The 23,601-nt window shown below is 47.1% G+C and overlaps 1 protein-coding gene across 1 annotated transcript in view; it reads right to left on the bottom strand.

The window, feature by feature from the left end:
- Positions 1-23,601, bottom strand: part of LOC126175893 (RNA-splicing ligase RtcB homolog) — a 70,884-nt gene that overhangs the window by 9,844 nt on the left and 37,439 nt on the right. The window contains exon 8 of the mRNA XM_049922953.1: positions 485-649. Coding sequence (XP_049778910.1) covers positions 485-649 — 165 coding nt within the window. The remainder of the gene's footprint in view (positions 1-484; positions 650-23,601) is intronic.

Here is a 23,601-nt window from a genome sequence, read left to right as displayed (position 1 = left end):
TTTTGAAAATATTTGTATGGAGTGTAGCCATGTATGGGAGTGAAACATGGACTATAACTAGTTTGGACAAGAAGAGAATAGAAGCTTTCGAAATGTGGTGCTACAGACGAATGCTGAAGATTAAATGGGTAGATCATATAACTAATGAGGAGGTATTGAACAGGATTGGGGAGCAGAGAAGTTTGTGGCACAACTTGAAGGGATCGGTTGGTAGGACATGTTCTGAGGCATCAAGGGATCACCAATTTAGTATTGGAGGGCAGCGTGGAGGGAAAAAATCGTAGAGGGAGACCAAGAGATGAATACACTAAACAGATACAGAAGGATGTAGGTTGCAGTAGGTACTGGGAGATGAAGAAGCTTGCACAGGATAGAGTAGCATGGAGAGCTGCATCAAACCAGTCTCAGGACTGAAGACAACAACAACAACAACAACAACAATCTTAAGACTTAATCTTCATGAGTAAATAGCTTCGATACTTACTGCACCATGGCAAGTTGAGCCAAAGGTTTCTCGCATACCCTGTTCAGTTCCAGTTAAAACATAGCTGCAGGTCCCCATGGTACCTCCAATCAACACTGGTTGTCCTGTCAACTGATAATCCACAGGAATTAGTGGATGGTGGGGAGGAAATGCCCGAGTTGAGCCCTGCAACAAAGGAAGAGCTTATACTACTTGTCCTCGTTGGCATTTACATATTTAAGTGTAACATATTTTAAGATTTCTTCTAGTTAAACTGCAAACATTACAAGTTACTTCTGAATGCAGAAAATTACAGTCAAAACATTAGCTATGTACAATCACAAGACACTAATTAATGTAAAGCACTACTAGGGACATTGTATCAGATGAAATATTTGAGGCAACAGGTAAAACTTAGCAATTATGTAGAGTGCAGGACTAAGTTTATGTAGAATGCCCATTTCTGGCTCTTAATCCGACTATAATACTTATGATAAATAATTAAGGATATAAAGTGTAACTGCTATTCTGTGACAAAAAGGTTGGCACAAGAGAGGAATCCATAGCAGAGCCACATCAAATGAGTGAGAAGACCAACAAAAAATGGTACTATAACATCTTTCAGAAAGAGTTAAAAAATTCATCTTGAGATTTTTTTAGATTTAACTTCACCACATTTGAGTTTTCTTTAACAATAAATGTTCTGTTGCGGCCACCATGAGCAAAACAATTTCCCATTCTTTCTACATCCACCCAGGTTTGGTGATTTATCAGTGTGCTGTCAAGTAAAAGAGAAATCCACTGATAATTGTGAAAGTGCACCAAAACATATTTGAGTGCAGAAACCCCAAGAAATTGTTTTTTGCACAAGGTAGAATCTCAAAAATATTTAGTGTAATGATATAATTATGACAACCATTAAATATGGTTTCAAACTCTGCACGGCAAACCATTTCTTTGCGTTTCCTTCAGTAAAAAATTACACAGCAAGCTTTGCTATTGGTCAGTCTGGCAATGGCCATTCATTTGACTGGTGAGCTTACTGATACACATGTCATATTAAACACTGTGCACAATTTACAGCAAAACTGGTATACAATGACTTTTCACACGTGTCCTTGCTTCTGATGGGGTAAGATTATGTCCACAATAAGATTGGAATGGAATGGTATGTGCTGGGTGGGTGTATGGGACATATCCCTGAAAGACCCAGATGCAAGATTATGCAAATTAAGGAAGGCATTAGGAACTGTAGCAATATGTATTAACACTGCTTTCCACTACAGCAAAAAGATCTGAACACTAGCAAAGAAGGTGTTCTCTTGGATGTAAATGAGATGAGCTCAGGATTAACAATATTTCTTCACGTATAGCTCACATTCATAGGTGGTCACCCACATTCTTTTAGTTGTTAGCCTTTCAACAGATTGTCAAAAGAAGTCTGTGTGCTTTTCACTTTGACATTTTTGTGTAAATGCTACAAAAATTTGCTCTAACAGTCAGCTATTTGTGCAGGCCCTCTTTTATGTCATACTCTACTATTTACATGTATTTTGCGAGGAACGGACTGATCTGAGAAAGTTTTCATGATTCCTTTACTAATTTGTTTTGGAATCAGAACTCCAGAAAACAGAGAGAAGATTCACAAAACACATGCTCACCATATACAATAGCCCCATTTGTGTGTCACTGACCTGCACGACAATGACTTGCATTGTAAGCTACAAGATGATGATTAAGGTCCAAACAACAAAATTCAACATTCAGAGGCACTCATATTTTGATTCTCTTTTTCATTTTCGCTTCCACTCCAGTATAAATTCTTGTTTAACACGTAAAATCAGTCAAAAGTGAACACTAACCAATTCTTCATTGATGCATATTCTATCATGTTATCTTTCATTAGCTTTAATGTACACTAGACTTAAGACTTAATATTCAATATGTTGCATAATTGGTCATTCTTTAAATTCATACTTAACATTCATTGTGCAGCAAATAGTCCTGCACAACTGGAGAGAGAGGGAGGGCAGGTGGAGGGAGGGTGGCAAGTGCACATATCACTGGTGAGCGACCACGCTGGCCCAACTTGGACAGGACTGGTCCACTGGTGGCAGTGGGCTCAGCCCGACTTAGTCTGTTGGGGCCTGCTCGGGTCAGACCACAACGCTGGGCTCGGCTGTAATGGGCAGCCTGGCAGGCTGACAACAGCTTGTGTATTGTGGCACAGGCTGCACCTGCTGAGTGACTCACTAGCCTACACAGAGACCACCACCCGTCTTCTCCAACTGGGCAGATTGCTTACCTGTAAGCTGTCTCCGAGTGTCACTGACTTGCATAAAATTAAGAAGAAATACGAACTACTGATCATCGAAATTTCACTTGCACTTTCTGATGAGTAAAGTTGTGGCATTCCACAAGTATTTCACTTTATTTGCACCCAACACAAGGTGTGATTATCCGATAAACATAGCTGATGAGGATATTCAAATTATTTGTCTGAAAAATAAATTAACCACGTCATGCATGGTGTGACTATGAGTGAGTGGCAGTAACAAGGATCTTGGCCCAGCATGGGATACTCAATGAACCCAGGGAGTTGTTGGAAATGGTATGCCCTGACCCACAGAGAAAACAGCATGTAAACACAGTTTTTATGCCTGTCAGATGAAAAACTGATCAATAAAAAAGGACAGCAGCCACTACAGTTTCGTATGGCAGTATTATAGAACAAAGGGAACTGACATTTGTTGAGTATTTTTAATAAGTATTGTTTGAGGTCACTGATTTGTGGTGGATGTAATCTAGCGAGAACTACTACATTGAGTGGTAATGCATACATACTGTGAACACTGTTTTATCACTATTAAAAGAATGGGGTGTTACTGAGTATTATGGATGGACGTGTGAACATTTAGATAGTTGAAGGAAAGAAGTGATCTGAAGAAACAGCTCAGGAGAGGTTTTTGGATTGGAATAAAGTCTCCAGCTTTCAGTGGTAACCTCCACAACCAAAAGCTTGTGGTTTTATCTGAATGATGTGTCAAGTTACAAGAGTACTTTTTACTTAAATGGGCTGTTGCAAAAGAGACTTTTTATGAGTGGAAAACAACAGTGTCAAGTCAATATTCTTTTGGCTTTATTATTTTCTTGATGTGACTACGTTCACTGACTACGTTCTGTAATTGGAGGCCATGTAGTACAGCATAAAACATTGACTTTAGAAGATACTTCTGTCATTTATATTTATTTGCACTGTCTCTCTGTTTTGCTCTGACACTGGCAAGAGCCATATCTGCTTGCCCATCTGTTTCTTGCCTTCCTGTTGGCTCTGTCATTTGTTTTTCTTTAAGTACATCTTTCAATCACAACAAACACTGAGCAACTTTTATTTCTTGTCACATAATTTTAAATTCTTCTTCTCCTAGTGAGGTAGTAAAATTTGAAGGCCAGTATCTATTAAAGTAGGTGTGATATTCACAGTTACACTAACGACCTCTACATTTGCAAAGCCCTCTACATTTGCAAAACTGTGTGCATTAAACATTTTTGGAAGCTATCAGCAGCCTCAAGTAATGTATAAAATGCATGTGTGGCCATTAGCTGCTTTTATTTTAAACTCAAATGTCAACAGGTTTCAGTCTTGGACCATCTTCACAAGCAAGAGTTAAAACGGTTTAAGCCACAACGTTACATCTGTCATTACTTATGTACAGGGTGTACATAAAATCTGGGAACACTTTCTATTATTTATTGTACAAGAACTAAATATTGTACAGATAGCATACACATTGCATTTTTTTACAAATTCAATATGTAAACCATGAGTGACCCAGCAGACATCAATACGATAATTGAATTCTTGCCATGCCCGTCCCAGCACGGCATCATCAACTGTGGCAGTCGCTTCCCATATTCTCTCTCACTGCTCTGCTGCATCACATAGTACAGGCAGTACATACACCAGATCTTTAATGTATCCCCACAGAAAAGAGTCACACAAAGTGAGATCTGGTGATCGGGGAGGCCATTTCATGGAACAGCTGTCCCCTTCTGTAGCGCAGCCGATCCATTGATGCGGCAGCTCCGTGTTCAGTTACCCATGAACTTCATGATGAAAATGGGGTGGAGCCTCATCCTGCTGAAAGATGAACGGAGAGTCCGACTGCATTAGAGGCATAGCCACTGCTGCAACATGTCCAAGTAGAAATGTTCAGTGATAGTGCTATTGGCGAAGAAGAATGGCCCGTACTGTTTTCGACATGACAAGGCACAAAAAACATTTACCTTTGAGGAATTTGCTGTGCCAGTGGTAAATGGCCTTCCTTGTTGGTGGCTTCTTACCATACTTGGCTCTATACATCTGTTGAACAGCTGTAGCTCATCTGTTTTTGTCAAACTCCAACACAGAGAAAGCTCATTCTGCACCTGAATTCGCCATGTTTGCGACTAGTGCTGACTATCGGCGAATTACCAAACTACACTGTGGCGGTACAAATGAAGAGAACTATCTGGGTTTCTCTTCAAAATGACTTATGTATGATATTTATAAAATGTTTGGTTCTTGTGTGATAAGTAATTGAAAGTGTTTCCGGACTTTATGTACACCCTGTATAGGGGATGTCATGAATATCAATATGCAATACGGGATACTAAATGTACACAGAGCAGAACTGAAGAGAAGAACAGGACGAAGTATTACACTGTACAATGTAACAAAGTTGTACGAAGTTGCTACACACCATATAGCAGAGACACTGAATCACAGATAGGCACAAAAAAAGAAGACTGTCACAAAGCTTTCGGCCAGTAAGGCCTTCGTCAAAAGCAGACAGTATGCACAAGCACTTTCACATATGCCTGCAGTCTTGGGCAACTCTAGCCACACTGCGAGCAGCAGCATCAGTGCATGATGGGAATGGCGACTGGGTGGGGGTAAGGAGAAGGTTGGGGCAGGGAGGAGGGGGGGGTAGTAGGGTAGGGGTGACACACAGTTAAGTGCTGCAGGTTAGACAGAGGGCAGGGGAGAGGTTGGGGGGGGGGGGGAGGGGTAGGAGGGAAGATAGTGGAAAAGGAGAGAAATAAGAAGACTGCGTATGAGGTGGAATGGGGGCTGTGTAATGGTTGGTTGGTTGGTTGGTTGGTTGGTTGGTTTGTGGGATTAAAGGGACCAGACTGCTACAGTCATCGGTCCCTTTTTCCAAAACTTAAAAACATCCACATAGAATAAAAACGAAAGATGGAAAAGACGACAGACGACACTGGACAAGAAAGACACAGATACAGATCAGATAAAACGATTTAAGATCAGTGGTGTGACAGTGGTTGGCCGACCATAGAGATAAAGGAAAAGCCAACCACCGAGAACACATTAAAAACTCAGTCTAAAATCGTAGGCCAAAGGCCAGAATCAAAACAAAAAGGACATAACAAACACTCAGATTAAATGATAAAAACCCCCTACCCGAATAAAATGCAAAACTAAGTCCACCATGGCAGAGTCATCTGTTAAAAGGGCAGGGAGTGTGTCAGGCAGTGCGAACGTTTGCCTGAGCACAGCTAAAAGTGGACAGGCCAGCAAAATGTGGACCACCGTCAAAACGGAGCCGCAGCGACAAAGGTGGGTCTTCACGTCGCAATAGATGGCAGTGCGTCATCTATGTGTGCCCAATGCGCAGCCGGCAGAGGACAATAGACTCCTTGCGACAGACCCGCAAAGAGGAGCGCCACACACTGGTAGCCTCCTTGATGGCCCGAAGTTCGTTTCGTGAAGGCAGGGCGCACCATTCAGTGTCCCAAAGTTCGAAAATTTTGCGGCATAAGATCGCTTGCAAATCAGTCTCCGGGAGGCCAACGTCCAGAGATGGTTTACTGGTGGCCTCTTTCGCCAGGCGGTCAACATGTTCATTGCCGGGTATCCCAACATGGCCTGGGGTCCACACAAAGACCTCAGAGTGGCCGCAACAGGCAAGAGTATGCAGATACTCCTGGATAGCCATCACCAGACGAGAACGAGGGAAACACTGGTCGATAGCTCGTAAACTGCCCAGGGAACTGCTACAGATAATGAAGGACTCACCTGAGCAGGAGCGGATATACTCTATGGCGTGAGAGATGGTGACCAGCTCGGCAGTGAAAACGCTGCAGCCAGCCGGCAATGAACATTGTTCGTAGTGGGCCCCTAGAGTTGGAGCATAACCGACACGACCAGCAACCATCGAACCATCAGTGTAAACAACGCCACAGCCCTGATACTTGGCTAGGATGGAATAAAAGCGGCAGCTGAAGGCCTCCAGAGGGACTGAGTCCTTCGGGCCCTGTGCCAATTCGAGCCAAAGGCAAGGGTGAGGCACACACCACGGGGGTGTACGCAGAGGGGCCCGGAAAGGAGATGGAAGGGGGAAAACCCCAAACCCGGAGAGAAGCTCTCTGACGCAGACCGCGATCTTACCACCAGACCGGGGCCAACAATCTGGGAGACAGACGACCGACGGCAGAAACAGGAGACGATAATTAGGATGCCCGGGCAAGCTACATACATGCGTAGCATAAGCGGCCAGTAAACGTTAGCACCGTAACCGCAGTGGAGGGACACCTGCCTCCACAAGTATGTTGTCCACAGGGCTGGTCCGGAAAGCACCAGTGGCAAGTCGGATCCCACTGTGAAGGATCGGGTCCAGCACCCAAAACACAGAAGGGGATACTGAACCATAAGCCAGGCTCCCATAACCCAGACGAGACTGGATTAATGCCTGGGAGAGCCATCCAACACATCTGTTTAAGCTGCTGAATATGAGGCAGCCAAGTCAACCAGGCATCAAAAACCACACCCAAAAAAATGTGACTCCACCACAGCAAGAAGTTCGCCATCAACGTAAAGCCGCGGCTCCGGATGAACAGTGCATCGCCAGCGGAAATGCATAACGCAGGTCTTGGCTGCCAAAAACTGAAAACCATGCGCTACAGCCCAAGACTGCACCTTCCGGATAGCGCCCTGCAGCTGACGTTCTGCAGCTGCAATGCCATTAGAGCTATAGTAAAGGCAGAAGTCGTCAGCATACAAGGACGCTGAGATAGACATTCCCACCATCACAGCGAGCCCGTTAATTGCAATTAAAAACAGGCAGACACTTAAAACAGATCCCTGTGGCACCCTGTTCTCCTGAACTCGGGAGGAACTATGAGAGGCCGTGACTTGCACACGGAAGGTACGATGCGCCAGAAAGTTGTGTATGAAAATCGGCAGCGGACCCCGAAGACCCCAATCATGAAGTGTAGAGATGATGTAATGGCGCCATGTAGTATCGTACGCCTTCCACATGTCGAAAAAGACAGCGACCAGGTGCTGACGGCGGGCAAAGGCCGTACAGATGGCTGACTCCAGGCTCACCGGATTGTCGGCGGCAGAGCGGCCTTTACTGAGCCCACCCTGAGACGGACCCAGGAGGCCCTGTGACTTGAGTACCCAACTCAATCGTCGGCTGACCATCCGTTCGAGCAACTTGCAAAGAACATTGGTGAGGCTATTGGGGCAGTAGCTGTCCACCTCCAGGCTTGCCAGGCTTCAAAACGGAGATAACAATGCTTTCCCGCCATTGCGACGGAAACTCACCCTCGACCCAGAAACAGTTGTAAAGGTCGAGGAGCTGTCTCTGGCAGTCCACTGAAAGGTGTTTCAGCATCTGACAGTGGATGCGATCTGGCCCAGGAGCGGTATCAGGGCAAGCAGCTAGGGTACTGAAATTCCCACTCACTGAATGGAACATTGTAGGATTCAGGATGGTGGGTGCGAAATGAAAGGCTCCGACGTTCCATCCGCTCTTTAATGGAACGGAAGGCCAATGGGTAATTTGCAGAAGTGGAACTCAGAGCAAAATGCTCTGTCAAGCAGTTGGCAATTACGTCTCAGTCAGTACAAACTGCTCCATTCAGTGAGAGCGCAGGGACGCTGACAGGGGTCCGATACCATAGAGGCATCGAATCTTGGCCCAGACCTGCGATGGAGTGACATGGAGGTCAATGGTGGACAAATACCGCTCCCAGCACTCCGGCTTGCGTTGGCAGATAAGGCGGCGGGCTCGTGCACGCAGCCGTTTGAAGGCGATGGTGTGTTCTATGGAGGGATGTCGCTTGTGACGCTGGAGCGCCCGCTGGTGATCTTTAATCGCTTCAGCGATCTCAGGCGACCTCCAAGGCACAGTCCTCCGCCGAGGGGACCGAGAAGAACGGGGAATGGCAGATTCTGCGGCAGTAACGATGCTGGTGGTGACTGAGTGAACCACCATATCAATGGCTTCATGAGAAACAGGGTCAATAGTGGCAGTAAAGGAAAACAAGTCCCAGTCAGCCTTACTCATAGCCCATCTGCAAAGGCACCCAGAAGAGTGACGCTGTGGCAGTGACAGAAAGATTGGAAAGTGGTCACTACCACACAGGTCGTCATGCACACTCCATTGGACAGAAGGTAAGAGGCTAGGGCTGCAGATCGAAAGGTCGATGGCAGAGTACGTGCCGTGTGCCATACTGAAATGTGTAGAGGCGCCATCATTTAAAATCGAAAGGTCTAGCTGTGTCCATACATTCTCAACTGTGGCGCCTTGACCTGTTGCCACTGACCTACCCCACAGAGAGTTATGGGCGTTGAAGTTGCCCAGTAACAGGAAAGACGGTGGCAGTTGCGTTATCAGCGCAGCCAGGAAAGACGGTGGCAGTTGCATTATCAGCGCAGCCAGGACATGCTGCGGGACATCACCATCCGGTGGAAGATAAAGACTGCAGACGGTAACAGCCTGTGGCGTCCACACCCGAACAGCGACAGCCTCTAAAGGTGTTTGCAGAGGGACAGACTCTGCTGTGAAGGGAGTGAAGAACAAAGATGCAGACACCACCAGATACCCTTTCATAAGCGGTCCGGTTCTTATAAAAACCCCGATAGCCACGGTGGGCAGGGGTTCGCATTGCCAGAAACCAAGTTTCTTGTTGAGCAATACAGAGGAAAGGGTGAAGGCTGATAAGTTGTCGGAGCTCAGCTAGATGGTGGAAGAAACCGCTGCAGTTCCACTGGAGTATGATATTGTCCATGGCTGAGAAAGGCGTGAAAGGACTGGGAAGGCAATTTACACCGCTGGTTCATTCGCTGCCACCGATTCAGTACTCGTGCGAATGACATCCATGGCGTCTGAGGGACCGGAGAGATCCAGGTCTTCAGCAGACGCCAGAATCTCGACCTCGTCCTCAGAAGCTGAGCTTGTAGGAAGCGGCGGGATGGGTGCCACCTCAATGTCGGGATTCTTGGGAACATTTTTCTTTTTCAGCTACTCTCACTGTGCCTTCGGTGGTTCAGGCTGGGAGGGCTTCACTGGGTCAGTCTCAAGGACGGACGACGACCATGAGGCCCTACGACCAGCAACCAGTGGTTGCTTGAGCCACTTGCGGGTGTCCGCTTTTAAACTGGTCGGAACTTGTGAAAGGAGGTCCCCAAGGAGCCAAAGAAGTCTTACACTTCTCCCCACCATCAAGGGGGCAGGTGTGGTTCTCTGACTCTGAGAGCTGACGGTATGTGGTGCAGCTATGGGAACTGTAACAGGAGCGACAGTGGCAGCATAAGTGGACGTCATGTGTACTGGATGTAGTCTTTCAAACTTACGCTTAGCCTCAGTGTAGGTCAGTCTATCCAGGGTCTTTTATTCCATTACTTTCCGTTCCTTCTGTAGAATCTTACAGTCCGGCGAGCACGGGGGATGGTGCTCCCCGCAGTTGACACAGATGGGAGGCGGGGCACATGGAGTATCAGGATGGGATGGTTGACCACAATCGCGACAGATGAGGGTGGAAGCACAGCGAGAAGACATATGGCCAAACTTCCAACACTTGAAGCACTGCATCAGGGGTGGGATATAGGGGTTTGACATCACAACGGTAGACCATCACCTTGACCTTCTCAGGTAATGTGTCACCCTCTAAGCCCAAGATGAAGGCACCGGTGGCAACTTTATGATCCCTCGGACACCGGTGGACGCGCCTGATGAAATGGACACCTCGTCGCTCTAAGCTGGCATGCAGCTTTTCATCAGACTGTAAAAGGAGATCCCTGTGGAAAACAATGCCCTGGACCATATTTGAACTTTTATGGGGCGTGATAGTGACGGAAACATCCCCCAGCTTATTACAAGTGAGCAAGGCCTGTGACTGGGCAGAGGATGCCGTTTTTATCAAGACCGAACCGGACCGCATTTTGGACAAGCCCTCCACCTCCCCAAACTTGTCCTCTAAATGCTCTACAAAGAACTGAGGCTTCACAGATACAAAGGATTCACCATCAGCTCTGGTACAGACAAGATACCAGGGCGAATATGTTTCACTGTCATTCATAGACTTTCATTCCTCCCACAGTAGGCCAGGGAGGGAAACAATTTGGGGTCATACACATTACCTTTAAAATGAGCCCTCAAACGCTTAGAGACTGCTGGTGGCTGGCCACCAGCAACAGATGATGTACCATGCTTCATTGCGGGTCATCTGCCCTGATGCCACCTACTCCGACCAAGGGCCCTCCCCAAGGGTGCCACCCAGCCTCAGCAAGAGCCACCTGGCAGGATGGCAATTGCCGGGAGTCCCAATACCCCAGGAGGACAGGCATCTACTCCTTGGCATACGTGGGGAGTTGACGGCGCAGGCATCAGTAGAGCGATCCCTGTGTTGTCAGGGGGCTACAACCAACAGGGTACATGGCGGCCCCACCACAACGGACTGGCTACCATGCTGGTTGTTAGGTGACTTGTTGTCCATGGTCGCCGTCAGTGCAGAAAGTGGCACTGCACAGTGCAAGGTGGAAAGTGCACGCAGGAACGTATCCATGCCCAAGAGATGGAGAGCGGGCAGGACTACAATGCAACGACGAATAAGCTGGCGAAAGGTCTGATCGCAAGATGGACACAATGCACCAAGTAAGGCACCTTTCCCCAATAGGCTCATTCTTTGGAAAAATTTTGAGATATGGAGGTCAAACCCGACAGGGGACCATCACATAAAGCCGAAACGTTTGAAACTCCTTTCAGTCGCCTCTTACGAAAGGCAGGAATACCGCGGGCCTGTTCTTACCCCCAAACCCGCAGGGGGGGGGGGGGGGGGGGGGGGGGGGAGGGGGGGGGGCTGTGTAATGCTGGAATGGGAACAGGGAAGGGGCTGGATGGGTGAGGACAACGACTAACCAAGGTTGAGGCCAGGAGGGTTACAGAAACATAGAATGTATTGCAGGGGAAGTTCCCACCTGCAAAATTCAAAAAAAGCTGGTGTTGGTGGGAAGGGTCCATATGGCACAGGCTGTGAAGCACTCACTGAAGTGAAGGATGTCATGTTTGGGAGTGTGCTCAGCAACATGGTGGTCCACTTGTATCTTGGCCACAGTGTCAGTTTCCATTCATGCGGACTGACAGTTTGTTGGTTGTCATGCCAACATAAAATGCAGCACAAAGGTTTGAGCTTAGCTTGTAGATCACGTGACTGGTTTCACAGGTAGCCCTGCTTTTGATGGGATAGGTCATGTTTGTGACCGGACTTGAGTAGATGGTGGCAGGACGACATATTAGACAGGTCTTGCACCTAGGTCTATTACAGGGGTATGAGCCATGAGGTAAGGGGGTTGGGAGCAAGTGCTGTGTAGGGATGGACGAGTATATTGCCTAGGTTCAGTGGATGGTGGAATACCACTGTGGTAGGGGTGGGAATGATGTTGGGCAGCACATTTCTCATTTCAGGGTACGACAAAAGGTAGTCTATGGCAGAGAATGTAACTCAGTTGCTATAGTCCCAGGTGGTACTGAGTTATTAGGGGAATGCTGCTCTGTGGCTGGACAGTGGGACTTTGGGAGGTGGTGGGGAACTGGAAAGCTAAGGCATGGGAGATTGGTTTTTGGACAAGGTTGGGACGATAATTACGGCCTGTGAAGGCTTCAAGTGAGACCCCCTGTTTATTTCAGGAGGAACTGTTCATCACTGCAGAAGCGACGACCACAGGTGGCTAGGCTGTATGGAAGGGACTTCTTAATATGGAATCTGGTGGCAGCTGTCTAAGTGGAAGTATTGCTGAGGGTTAGTAGGTTTGATGTGGAGGGAGGTACTGATATAGTCATCTATGAGGTTGAGGTCAACACCTAGGAAGGTAGCTTGTTGGGCTGATTTTTTTTTTTTTTTTTTTTTTTTTTTTTTTTTTGTGGTTTTAGGGCGCACAACTTCAATGGTCATTAGCGCCCTGACTACTCTAAGAATGCACCGCGAGGCACAAGTTGACAACAACAACTAAAAGGGAAAACACGATAAAAGACAGACTGACAGGCATAGGATTAAAAAACAGCATCATCAAATGTCCTTAGCGAGGTTTGTCAAATTGATAAAACGAAGAACACGAGCAGCTGCTCGTGGGTCATCCGCTAAAATGGCATCGAAAGTATTTGGCAGGTTAAGATCTAGGCGCAGTATGTTAAGATCTGGACAGGACATTAAAATGTGTCTAACCGTCAGCAAGTGCCCACATGGGCAGAACGGTGCCGGCACAGCCGTCAGCAGATGGCGATGGCTGAACCGGCAGTGTCCAATTCTTAACCGGGCTAAAACGACCTCCTCCCGCCGAGAAGGGCGTGAGGAGGACGTCCAAGCCACGGGAAGAGGTTTTAAGGCCCGAAGCTTGTTGTCGGTAAGTGCAGCCCAATCAGCATGCCACAGCGACACAATGCGCCGACAAATGACCCTGCTAAAATCGGACGAAGGGACACAACAAGAAGCTGTCTGATGCTGGAGGACCGCAGCCTTGGCCGCGGCATCTGCAGCTTCGTTCCCGGGGATACCGACATGGCCAGGAACCCACATAAAGCTAACCGGAGAACCGACGTCCACCAGCTGCTGAAGAGAGCGTTGGATCCGGTGTACGAAAGGGTGAACCGGGTACGGATCACTGAGGCTCTGGATGGCGCTCAGGGAATCTGAGCAGATGACATAAGCAGAATGTCGGTGGCGGCAGATGTAAAGAACAGCCTGGTAGAGGGCAAAGAGCTCAGCTGTGAAGACCGAACAATGGCCATGGAGCCGGTATTTGAAACTTTGTGCCCCGACAATAAAGGAACACCCGACCCCGTCATTGGTCTTAGAGCCATCTGTATAAATGAAAGTCATGTTGATGAACTTCGAACGAAGTTCCAAAAAACGGGAGTGGTAGACCGAACCGGGGGTGACCTGTTTTGGGAGCGAGCTGAGGTCAAGGTGAATGCGGACCTGAGCCTGGAGCCAAGGTGGCGTGTGGCTCTCGCCCACTCGAAAGGTTGCAGGGAGTGAAAAATTAAGGTGTTGAAGGAGGCGACGAAAGCGAACTCCAGGGGGTAGCAGGGCAGAGACATACAACCCGTATTGACGGTCAAGAGAGTCGTCAAAAAAGGAACGATAAGACGGATGGTCGGGCATTGACAGTAGCCGACAGGCATACCGACAAAGCAGTATATCGCGCCGGTAGATGAGTGGCAATTCGCCAGCGTCAGCATGAAGACTCTCTACGGGACTAGTATAAAATGCTCCGATCGCAAGTCGTAAACCCCGATGTTGTATGGAGTTGAGGCGGCGTAAGATGGATGGCCGTGCAGAGGAGTATACGAAGCTCCCATAATCCAGCTTGGAGCGGACGATCGACCGATATAGACGAAGTAGGACGGTTCGATCCGCTCCCCACGACATACCACTGAGAACACGGAGGACATTTAAAGAACGGGTACAACGGGCGGCCAAATATGACATGTGGAGACCAGCTAAGTTTCCTGTCAAATGTAAGGCCTAAAAATTTGGTTGTCTCCACGATTGGGAGAGCAACGGGACCGAGTCGTAAGGACGGTGGGAGAAACTCTTTGTAGTGCCAGAAGTTAATACAGACCGTCTTCTCGGCAGAAAAACGGAAGCCATTGGCGACACTCCAGGAGTAAAGACGGTCAAGAGAACGCTGAAGACAGCGCTCCAGGACACGTGTACACTGCGCGCTGCAATAGATGGTAAAATCGTCCACGAAAAGGGAGCCTGATACATCAGCTGGGAGGCAATCCATTATTGGATTGATCGCGATGGCGAAGAGAGCGACGCTCAAAACGGAGCCCTGTGGCACCCCATTCTCCTGGCGAAAGGTGTCGGACAGGACAGAACCCACACGTACCCTGAACTGTCGATCCATTAAAAAGGAACGAACAAAAAGAGGGAGACAACCGCGAAGGCCCCATGTATGCATGGTGCGGAGAATGCCCACCCTCCAACAGGTGTCTTAAGCCTTCTCCAAATCAAAGAACACAGCCGCGGTCAGGCGCTTCCGCAAGAAGTTATTCATAATGAAGGTCGACAAGGTAACCAGATGGTCAACAGCAGAGCGGCGCCTACGAAATCCACATTGTACATTGGTAAGTAGGCGTCGAGACTCGAGCAGCCAAACCAATCTAGAGTTAACCATTCGCTCCATCACTTTACAGACACAGCTGGTAAGCGAGATAGGTTGATAACTGGAAGGCAAGTGCTTGTCCTTCCCCGGCTTAGGAATCGGGACAACAATAGACTCGCGCCAGCATGCGGGAACATGTCCCTCAATCCAGATGTGATTGTATGTACGAAGAAGAAAACCTTTACCCGCAGGAGAAAGGTTCTTCAGCATCTGAATATGAATAGAATCTGGCCCTGGAGCGGAGGACCGTGATCGGCCAAGTGCGTTTTCGAGTTCCCGCATGGTGAATGGGGCATTATAACTTTCACAACTCGAGGAGCGGAAGTTAGGTGGCCTAGCCTCCTCTGCCTGTTTGCGGGGGAGGAAGGCAGGGTGGTAATGAGCGGAGCTCGAAACCTCTGCGAAAAAGCGGCCGAAGGCATTGGTGACAGCCTCAGGGGCCACAAGGACGTCATTCGCGACCTTCAAGCCAGAAACTGGTGAGTGGACCTTAGTGCCAGATAGCCGGCGCAGGCTACCCCAGACAACAGAAGAAGGAGTAAAACTGTTGAAGGTGCTTGTGAAAGCAGCCCAGCTGGCTTTCTTGCTTTCTTTGATAATACGACGACACTGAGCACGTAATCGTTTATAATTGATACAATTCGCCACTGTAGGGTGGCGTTTAAATGTGCGTAAAGCACGTCGACGAGCACGTAAAGCGTCTCTACATGCTGCGGTCCACCAGGGGACCGGTACGCGACGTGGAGAAGAAGTAGGGTGAGGGATGGAATATTCAGCAGCAGCGAGAATGACTTCCGTGAGGTGTGCGACCTGACGATCGCAGCTTGTGAAGGTTTGATCCTGAAAGGTCGCCCTGGAAGAGAAGAGCACCCAGTCTGCCTTGGAGATGGTCCAATTAGAGGAGCACGGAGAGGGGGTATGCTGCAGGAGATGGATAACACACGGGAAGTGGTCGCTCGAATATGTATCAGAAAGTGCATACCACTCAAACCGGCGTGCAAGTTGGGGAGTACATATAGAGAGGTCTAAATGGGAATAGGTGTGAGATGTGTCCGAAAGAAAAAAGTAGGGGCGCCAGTATTGAGGCAGACAAGATTGAGCTGGTTGAAAAGGTCTGCTAACAAGGAGCCCCTCGGGCAGGATGCTGGAGAGCCCCAAAGGGGATGGTGGGCATTGAAGTCTCCAGTTAACAAAAATGGTGCAGGTAGCTGAGCAATAAGTTGCATCATGTCTGCCCTGGTAATGGCAGATGACGATGGAGTGTAAACGGTACAAAAGGAAAACGTAAAAGTGGGGAGAGTAATGCGGATGGCAACTGCCTGCAGGCCGGTGTGCAACGTGATGGGATCGTAGTAAATATCATCCCGGACCAGCAACATAACCCCTCCATGAGCTGGGATACCTACCACAGGGGGTAGGTCAAAACGCACAGAGGTGTAGTGTGCCAAGGCAATTTGATCGCATGGGCGTAGCTTCGTTTCCTGGAGGGCTACGACGAGCGGACGGTGCAAGCGGAGCAGCAACTTCACGTCCTCTCGGTTGGAGCGAATACTGCGAATATTCCAGTGAATAAGTGCCATCGTAAGAAAAGGAAGATGATAGAAGGGGTCACCTCGAAGGCCGCTTAGGGCCTGGCTTCGAGCGAGCACTGCCGCCACTATCAGTAGGCGGACAGTCACCGTCCATTGGGTCTATAGGTTCATCGGCCATCTCGGGAGGATGGCCGGGATGGGGAGCTTCCTCCGCCGGTGAATGGCCAGATGGATGGCTACCAGCGGTGCGGCCAGGCGAAATGGATGACGGCCTGGGGCGGCAACCGCTGGGTGGCGCAGGAGAAGAAATGCGCCGTGGCGGAGAAGGAGAACTGTGCTTCCTATGAGCCTTTTTGGAAGGACATTTGGTGGAAGTACCGGTCGAAGGCTGGGAGGTCGAGGTACGTAGGAAGTCTGCACGGGATGGTTCCTTCTTGAAGGCCCGTGCATCTGACTTCTGGGTCTTCGTCTTAGCAGAAGCTGATGAACGGGCTGGTGTCTGTGGGGTGATGGGAGGAAGAGGAGACGTCGACCGCGCGATCTTAGCACTGGCCGAACGGACGACCGTGGTGCTGAAGGTCAGATCGCATGTCTGGGTTGCTACCTCCCTGGTAGTCCGAGGAGAGGCGAGGACAGTACTGTATTTCCCCACTGGGAGCAGCGTGGGCTTCCTACTAGCCAATAGCTTGCGAGCAGCCGAGGTGGACACTTTCTCTTTGACCCGAATTTCTTGGATACAGCGTTCTTCCTTATAGACAGGACAGTCGCGGGAGGATGCGGCATGGTCACCCTGACAGTTCACACAACGAGGAGACGGAGGTGGACAGTCACCCTCATGGGCATCCCTGCCACAAGTGACACATTTAGCCGCATTGGAACAAGACTGTCGAGTGTGATTGAAACGCTGACACTGGTAGCAGCGCGTAGGTGTCGGGACATAGGGGCGAACAGAAATAACCTCGTAGCCCGCCTTGATGCGCGATGGCAGCTTAACACTATCGAAGGTCAAGAAAAGTGTCCGGGTCGGTACAAGGTCATTGTTGACCTTTTTCATGACCCGATGGACAGCCGTCACGCCCTGCTCAGCGAGGAAAGATTGAAGCTCCTCGTCAGTCAATCCGTCGAGGGAGCTAGTATAGACTACACCTCGAGACGAATTCAAAGTTCGGTGGGCCTCCACCCGGACAGGGAACGTGTACAGGAGTGTGGCCCGAAGCAGTTTTTGTGCCTGAAAGGCACTCTCAGTTTCTAGTAATAAGGTACCGTTACGCAACCTGGTACAAGATTTGACAGATCCGGCTATGGCATCTACGCCCTTCTGGATAACGAAAGGGTTGACAGAGGAAAAATCCTTTCCGTCCTCAGATCGAGAAACGACGAGGAACTGTGGGGCAGGCGGTAGTACTTTTGTCACTGGTGGCTGGTCACGTTTCCGTTTTTGGGCAGAAGTCGAGAGAGATGGAGTAGAATCCATTGCGGAGGAATCCCCCATGATTGCCAGCGTCTCCGATGGCGCGCTCCTTCCTTGTGGGGACCCTCTCAGAGGGCACTCCCGCCTTAAGTGAATGTTTACACCTCAGGTCACACCTCCCGAGAAACAGACGGAGGGACCAATCGGCATGGTCAGGCAATCACCCCTCCCCGGGCCTGGCCTTTACCAGGGGGTACGCACGTGCCTTACATGTCTACCCAGGGCGGGGACTTACGCATTACCCCGTCACCGGCTACGCGTGCGAACGCGTGGGTCGGCCTTCAGGCACGCACAGGGAGGAAGGAAGAAGAGGAAAAAGAAGAGAGAGAGGGAGAAAGAGGACAGACTGTCTCAAACGCCGAGGCGGAGACCAGAGAAGGCAAGGAGAAGAAGGCAATGAGAAGGCAAGGAGAAGAAGGCAATGAGAAGGCAAGGAGAAGAAGGCAATGAGAAGGCAAGGAGAAGAAGGCAATGAGAAGTCAAGGGAAAGAGTACGGAAAACAGTGAGGTGGAGAAGAGCAAAGAAATGAACCAACAAAAGGAAGGAAGAAACGAGAAGTGAAAAACCAAAAAGACCACAATCATAGGTCGTGGAACCGTCCATCTCCGGACGCAGGCGCTAACTACCCCCGTGAGGGGGATGGACTCCTTTTAGTCGCCTCTTACGACAGGCAGGAATACCTCGGGCCTATTCTAATCCCCGGACCCGCAGGAGGGTTGTTGGGCTGAGTAGGACCAGGGGAAGCTAATTGCGGAGAAGTGGTTGAGGTTCTGGAGGGATGTGGATAGGGTGTCCTCGCCCTCTATCAGATCGCAAAGATGTCATCAACAAATCTGAACCAGGTGATGGGTTTAGGATTCTGGGTGTTTATGAAGATTTCCTCTAGACAGTTCATGAATAGTTTGGCAGAGTATGGTGCCATGCAGGTGACCATAGCTGAGGTACGGGCACTCGGCATGAATAGCCACCGTCAAAATGTAGTGAAGAAACAAGTAGACCAACCTGCTGCTGAGCACACTGCCAAACATGACATCATTTCAATGACTGCTTCACAGCCAGTGCCATACAGAACCTTCCCACCAACAGCAGTTTCTGAATTTCGCAGGTGGGAACTTTCTCTGCAATACATCCTACATTCCTGTGACCCTCCTGGCTTCAATCTTCATTAGTCATTGTCCTCACCCATCCAGCCCTTTCCCCGTTCCCATTCCAGCACTACATAGCCCTCATTCCACCTTCACGCCCAGGCTTTTTACTTCGCTCCTTTTCCACTAACCCCTCTCCCCACCTCTCCCCTGCCCCAATGTCTACCCTGCAGCACTTAACTGTCCACCAACCCCACCCTACTATCCCTCCTCCTCCCCACCCGAGCCACCTCCTTACCCCTACCTAGTTGCCACTCCCATCATGCATTGTGCTGCTGCTCGCAGTATGGTTACAGTTGACTGAGACTCCAGTCTCGTGTGTGTGTGTGTGTGTGTGTGTGTGTGTGTGTGTGTGTGTGTGTGTGAGTGAGAGAGAGAGAGAGAGAGAGAGAGAGAGAGAGAGAGACGAAGGTCTTATTGGCCGAAAGATTTATTTGTGACAGTCTTTTTGTTGTGCCTATCTGCAACTTTGCATCTCTGCTATATGGTGAGAAGCTTTCCTTTTCATAATATTGTTACAATCCATCCTGGATTTTACAGGTTACAACGTAATATTTATAGTTCTGATCTCTTCAGTACTGCTCTCTGTACATTTAGCATTAGTATGTTTTCCTCTAAAAGTCCTGTGTCCTATTGATATTCATGACAAGTTCTACACTTTAAGTAATGACAAATTTAATACGGTGGCTTCAACCATTTTAACCCTTATTCGTAAAGATGGTTGAAGACAAACTGGTTGATATTTGAGTTTAAAATAAAAGCAGCTGACAGTTAAACATGCATTTTACACATTGCGTGAATTGTCCACATCTGCAGTGCTGCCTGTTTCATGCTGTCTACATCTACATCATACTCCACAGGTCACCTAAAAGTGTGGTGGAGGGTACTTCTCGCACCACTAAATGATGCCATCTTCCCTGTTCCACATGTGAATGATGCATGAGAAGAGTGATTCTCAGTAAGCCTACGTTTTAGCACTAATTTCTCTACTTTTCTCAATGTGGTCATTCCCTGAGATGTTTGTGGGAGGAAGTAATATGTTGTCAAACTCTTCATAGATAAGGCTCCTTAACAATTACAATAGTAATTTGCTCCATGATGCACAATGCCTCTTGTAACATCTGCTACTGGAGTTTTTTGTGCATCTCAGTAAGGTGCGAGCACAAAGAAAGTGGGCTACCTGAGCAGGGGAGGGGGAGCAGTGGGATGTGACTTCACCCAGTGCAGAAAATATCCCATTGTTACCTAATGAGGCAGCACAGTGGCAGCCAGATGGTGGTGTTGACTGGCATAGCCCTACAGCTGCCAGCTAGCCAGAATGAACACAACATTCTTTGCACAGTTTCTGTGCATTAGTTGGCAATTTGCTGTGCTGACAGAATCAAAGCACATGCCCTGAAATCTTTCTCAAATAATTTGACTGAAACTAAACAGTAAAAAGAATTGATTTTCACTTTGGTCATAGCTTTGCATGTTAGCTTCATGGTGAAGTGCCCAAAATTTTGATAATGGTCATGCTTAAAGTGATATTCAAATTTAGGAATGACTCTGCAGGGTATTTGGAAAGTTTGCAATGAAAAATAGGGGGGACTATTATTTTGCGTTTGGTACATATTACACCATATGTTGCTGCGAATAAAATTCAGCTAAGATACTGAATTTTCCTGTAGACCTGGCAGAAGGTTTCTGTCTATCTCCAATCTCGAGAAAATGGAATTTATGTAGCACATTCACTTCGAACTGCTCACGAGCATGAAATATTCGTAACATATCTTGTATCTAGTAACCTGTTTGAGATATCGAAACGAGATTTTGGCAAACTGTAGGATGCAAAGAGGCGAGTATTTGGCTGCAAAGTTAACATACAGAGCTTTCTTATATATAGTGATATAGCAGAAGTTATGGTTTTTATTTTATTTTTTCAATCCAGCACTAATTTTTTTAGGATTCAACATATATTGAAAAGAGAATTTGCTAGTATGAAAATAAACAGGAAATTTCTTCTGTTACTGCAAACCAGAACAATGAGGTTTTCCACAAGCTATTGATCTCTCCGGTTGCCAGTTGCTTGGTTAATATGCCACTGTTTCCGAATTACATCACAATACCTATCGCAAGGCGAGTTTGTCCAAATTATACTTTGTTTTGGCAAAAGAAGCAAAATTAAAGCTACCGAGAGAAACATAGCTGTTACTCATAACCGATGATGCTTCTTCAAAAGATAAAAGGTTAACAAATCAAACAAAAATAACTCACCAATTCTGCTGCAATTTTGAAGGAATCCCATAGCATTTTTTTTAGTGAATGACTGGTACAGAAATGCAAAAGGATTTTCTCAGTTCTTCATCTGAGAAATATGAAAATAGTTCACAGCAAATATTGTGCCATCTTTTTGTTCCCATCCTCATTTTGAGTGAAGTGGTGTTCCTCGCCTTGTCTTTTGATGTGTTAAAGACAGATTACATATATTTGTAATCTATTTTAATCTTAATATGTAGTCTTAAGTGATCCATAAAGTAACGACTATCATGTTTTTGTAATCTTGTTATCCACAAATACACAGGCACAAAATTTATTATTTTAAATAGCACAATGCTGCATTCTTGCTGCAGGTAGAACTGACCCAATAAAACTCTTTCATAACTCTAAAGTTATGAATACATTGATGATGTGCAGAGCCTTGCAAACTACGTCAAAAAATGCTACTGCTGAATTACGTTATCTTTAGCAATAAGATTCACTCCCTCACTGTACAAGCATAGGAAAGGAAAGATGGTAAACTGTTTGCTGTACATTTTCATATATCAAAGATAACAGAAGTGCAAAAATACAATTCTTTGGCTCGTTTCAATCCCAGCTGCTCATTATTAAAGATACACTGGGTTACAGGATTTCCCTGAAATTGCAACAGAATTGACGATTTGTTTTTATCTGTATTATTAACCATTTATCGTTTGAAGAAGTATCTTTCTTGTGCAAAGGTTTACTTTTTTTCCAAAACTCACCTTTCAATAGCTATTGTGACAGAATCTTGAACCACAAGTGTCTTATTAAACATGCAATAGGCAGCCAGAGGGGTCAATACCTTACAGAAAACCTCTGTGTATGTACAGGTATTGTTGGAAGTAAACATGGTGCATAAATTCCGATTTCTCAAGACTGGAGACAGATGGAGATCACCTCCTAAGACTAAAGACAAATCAAATATCAGGTAAATTTCATTTGCAGCAACATATGGTGTAATATGCACCAAATGCAAAATCACAGTAACCATATTTTTCACTGCAATCTTTTTTGAATTCCACACAGTGCCTTACTCAAATGGCAGTATCACAATGAGTATAACCATAGCTAGATGATGGGCTCTTCACCGCGTAGCTCACAGATGAAGCTATATGTAATATACAAATAAATTTTTTTTAATGAATAGTTTCTGTAATATTGTGTGAGAAACACTACAGAGCTAACTCGGTGTGCATGACATTCTACCCATAATGGTCCCCCTGCACGTTGACTAGCAGGCTAATCAGCTAACACTATGTGCACCTGAGGGCATGTATAGCTGATCTGACTACCTGCTTTCTGTTGTTACACAAAAATCCAGGTAAGTGTGAGTAGTTCATGTGCACCGAGGATTGCGTAAAAACTTAATTTTATATATTTTTAAAAAAATTGATCCATCAACCGTATCCGGCATTTCAAAGATTTTTGCCCATTATCGATATTGGCAAATAAAAAATATGAGACATAAATACAGATGAGGAGTACTTGCAGACATAGCTTACGGAGTGCACATTGCCGCCCGGGGTCTGGCCACAGCTCATATGAGCAACAGGGAGGTGTGGGGGGAGGACCCCGGCCAGGCTGAATAGGCCAGCCACAGCCTGAGTGTTGGCACAAGCTCAGCAGGACTGAGCTGGTCTACGTTGATGTAAAAGCTCCAATTTTTTCCATTGCCTAGGAACCACATATTTTAATATGTGACAAATTTCAACTTGATATGTCTACCCAGTCCTGAAAAAAATGGTTCTTAACACTGACTGCAGACAGACAGTTGGACAAAAAAGTTATAAGAGCCCCAATTTTATCAACTGAGGCATGGAACCCTAAAAATTGAGCTTCCCGATTCCTATTCTTGCTTACTACTTCTTGAGAATATTCTACAAATACAATGTTTTGTGGTAATTATATTTGAAATTGACATTTTTTTCAATTATATTTCATTAAATCCAATCTATAGAAATATAAAAGTACTTATGACTGTTCATGCTTTAGCAGAATACGTCTTCCAGCTTTGGATTACTTAAGTAGTTTATATGAAACATCATGGTCATTAAAAATGTGGATGAGGAATGCTTGCAGGCATAGTTTTCGGAGAGTGCATTGCCGCCCAGCACCTGGCCACAGTTTGTGAGCAACAGGAGGGAGAGGGGACTGGCCTAACTGTATGGGCCAAACACAGCTTGGGTGTTGACAAGATCCGCAAGAATGAGCCAGGCTGGTGGGCCAGCGAGTGGGCAGCCCACCT

Source organism: Schistocerca cancellata, chromosome 1, assembly GCF_023864275.1.
Source record: "Schistocerca cancellata isolate TAMUIC-IGC-003103 chromosome 1, iqSchCanc2.1, whole genome shotgun sequence".
In the NCBI taxonomy this organism is placed as follows: domain Eukaryota; kingdom Metazoa; phylum Arthropoda; class Insecta; order Orthoptera; family Acrididae; genus Schistocerca; species Schistocerca cancellata.
The sequence above is the reverse complement of the archived record's forward strand: the minus strand, read 5'-3'. Positions and strand labels throughout refer to the sequence as shown.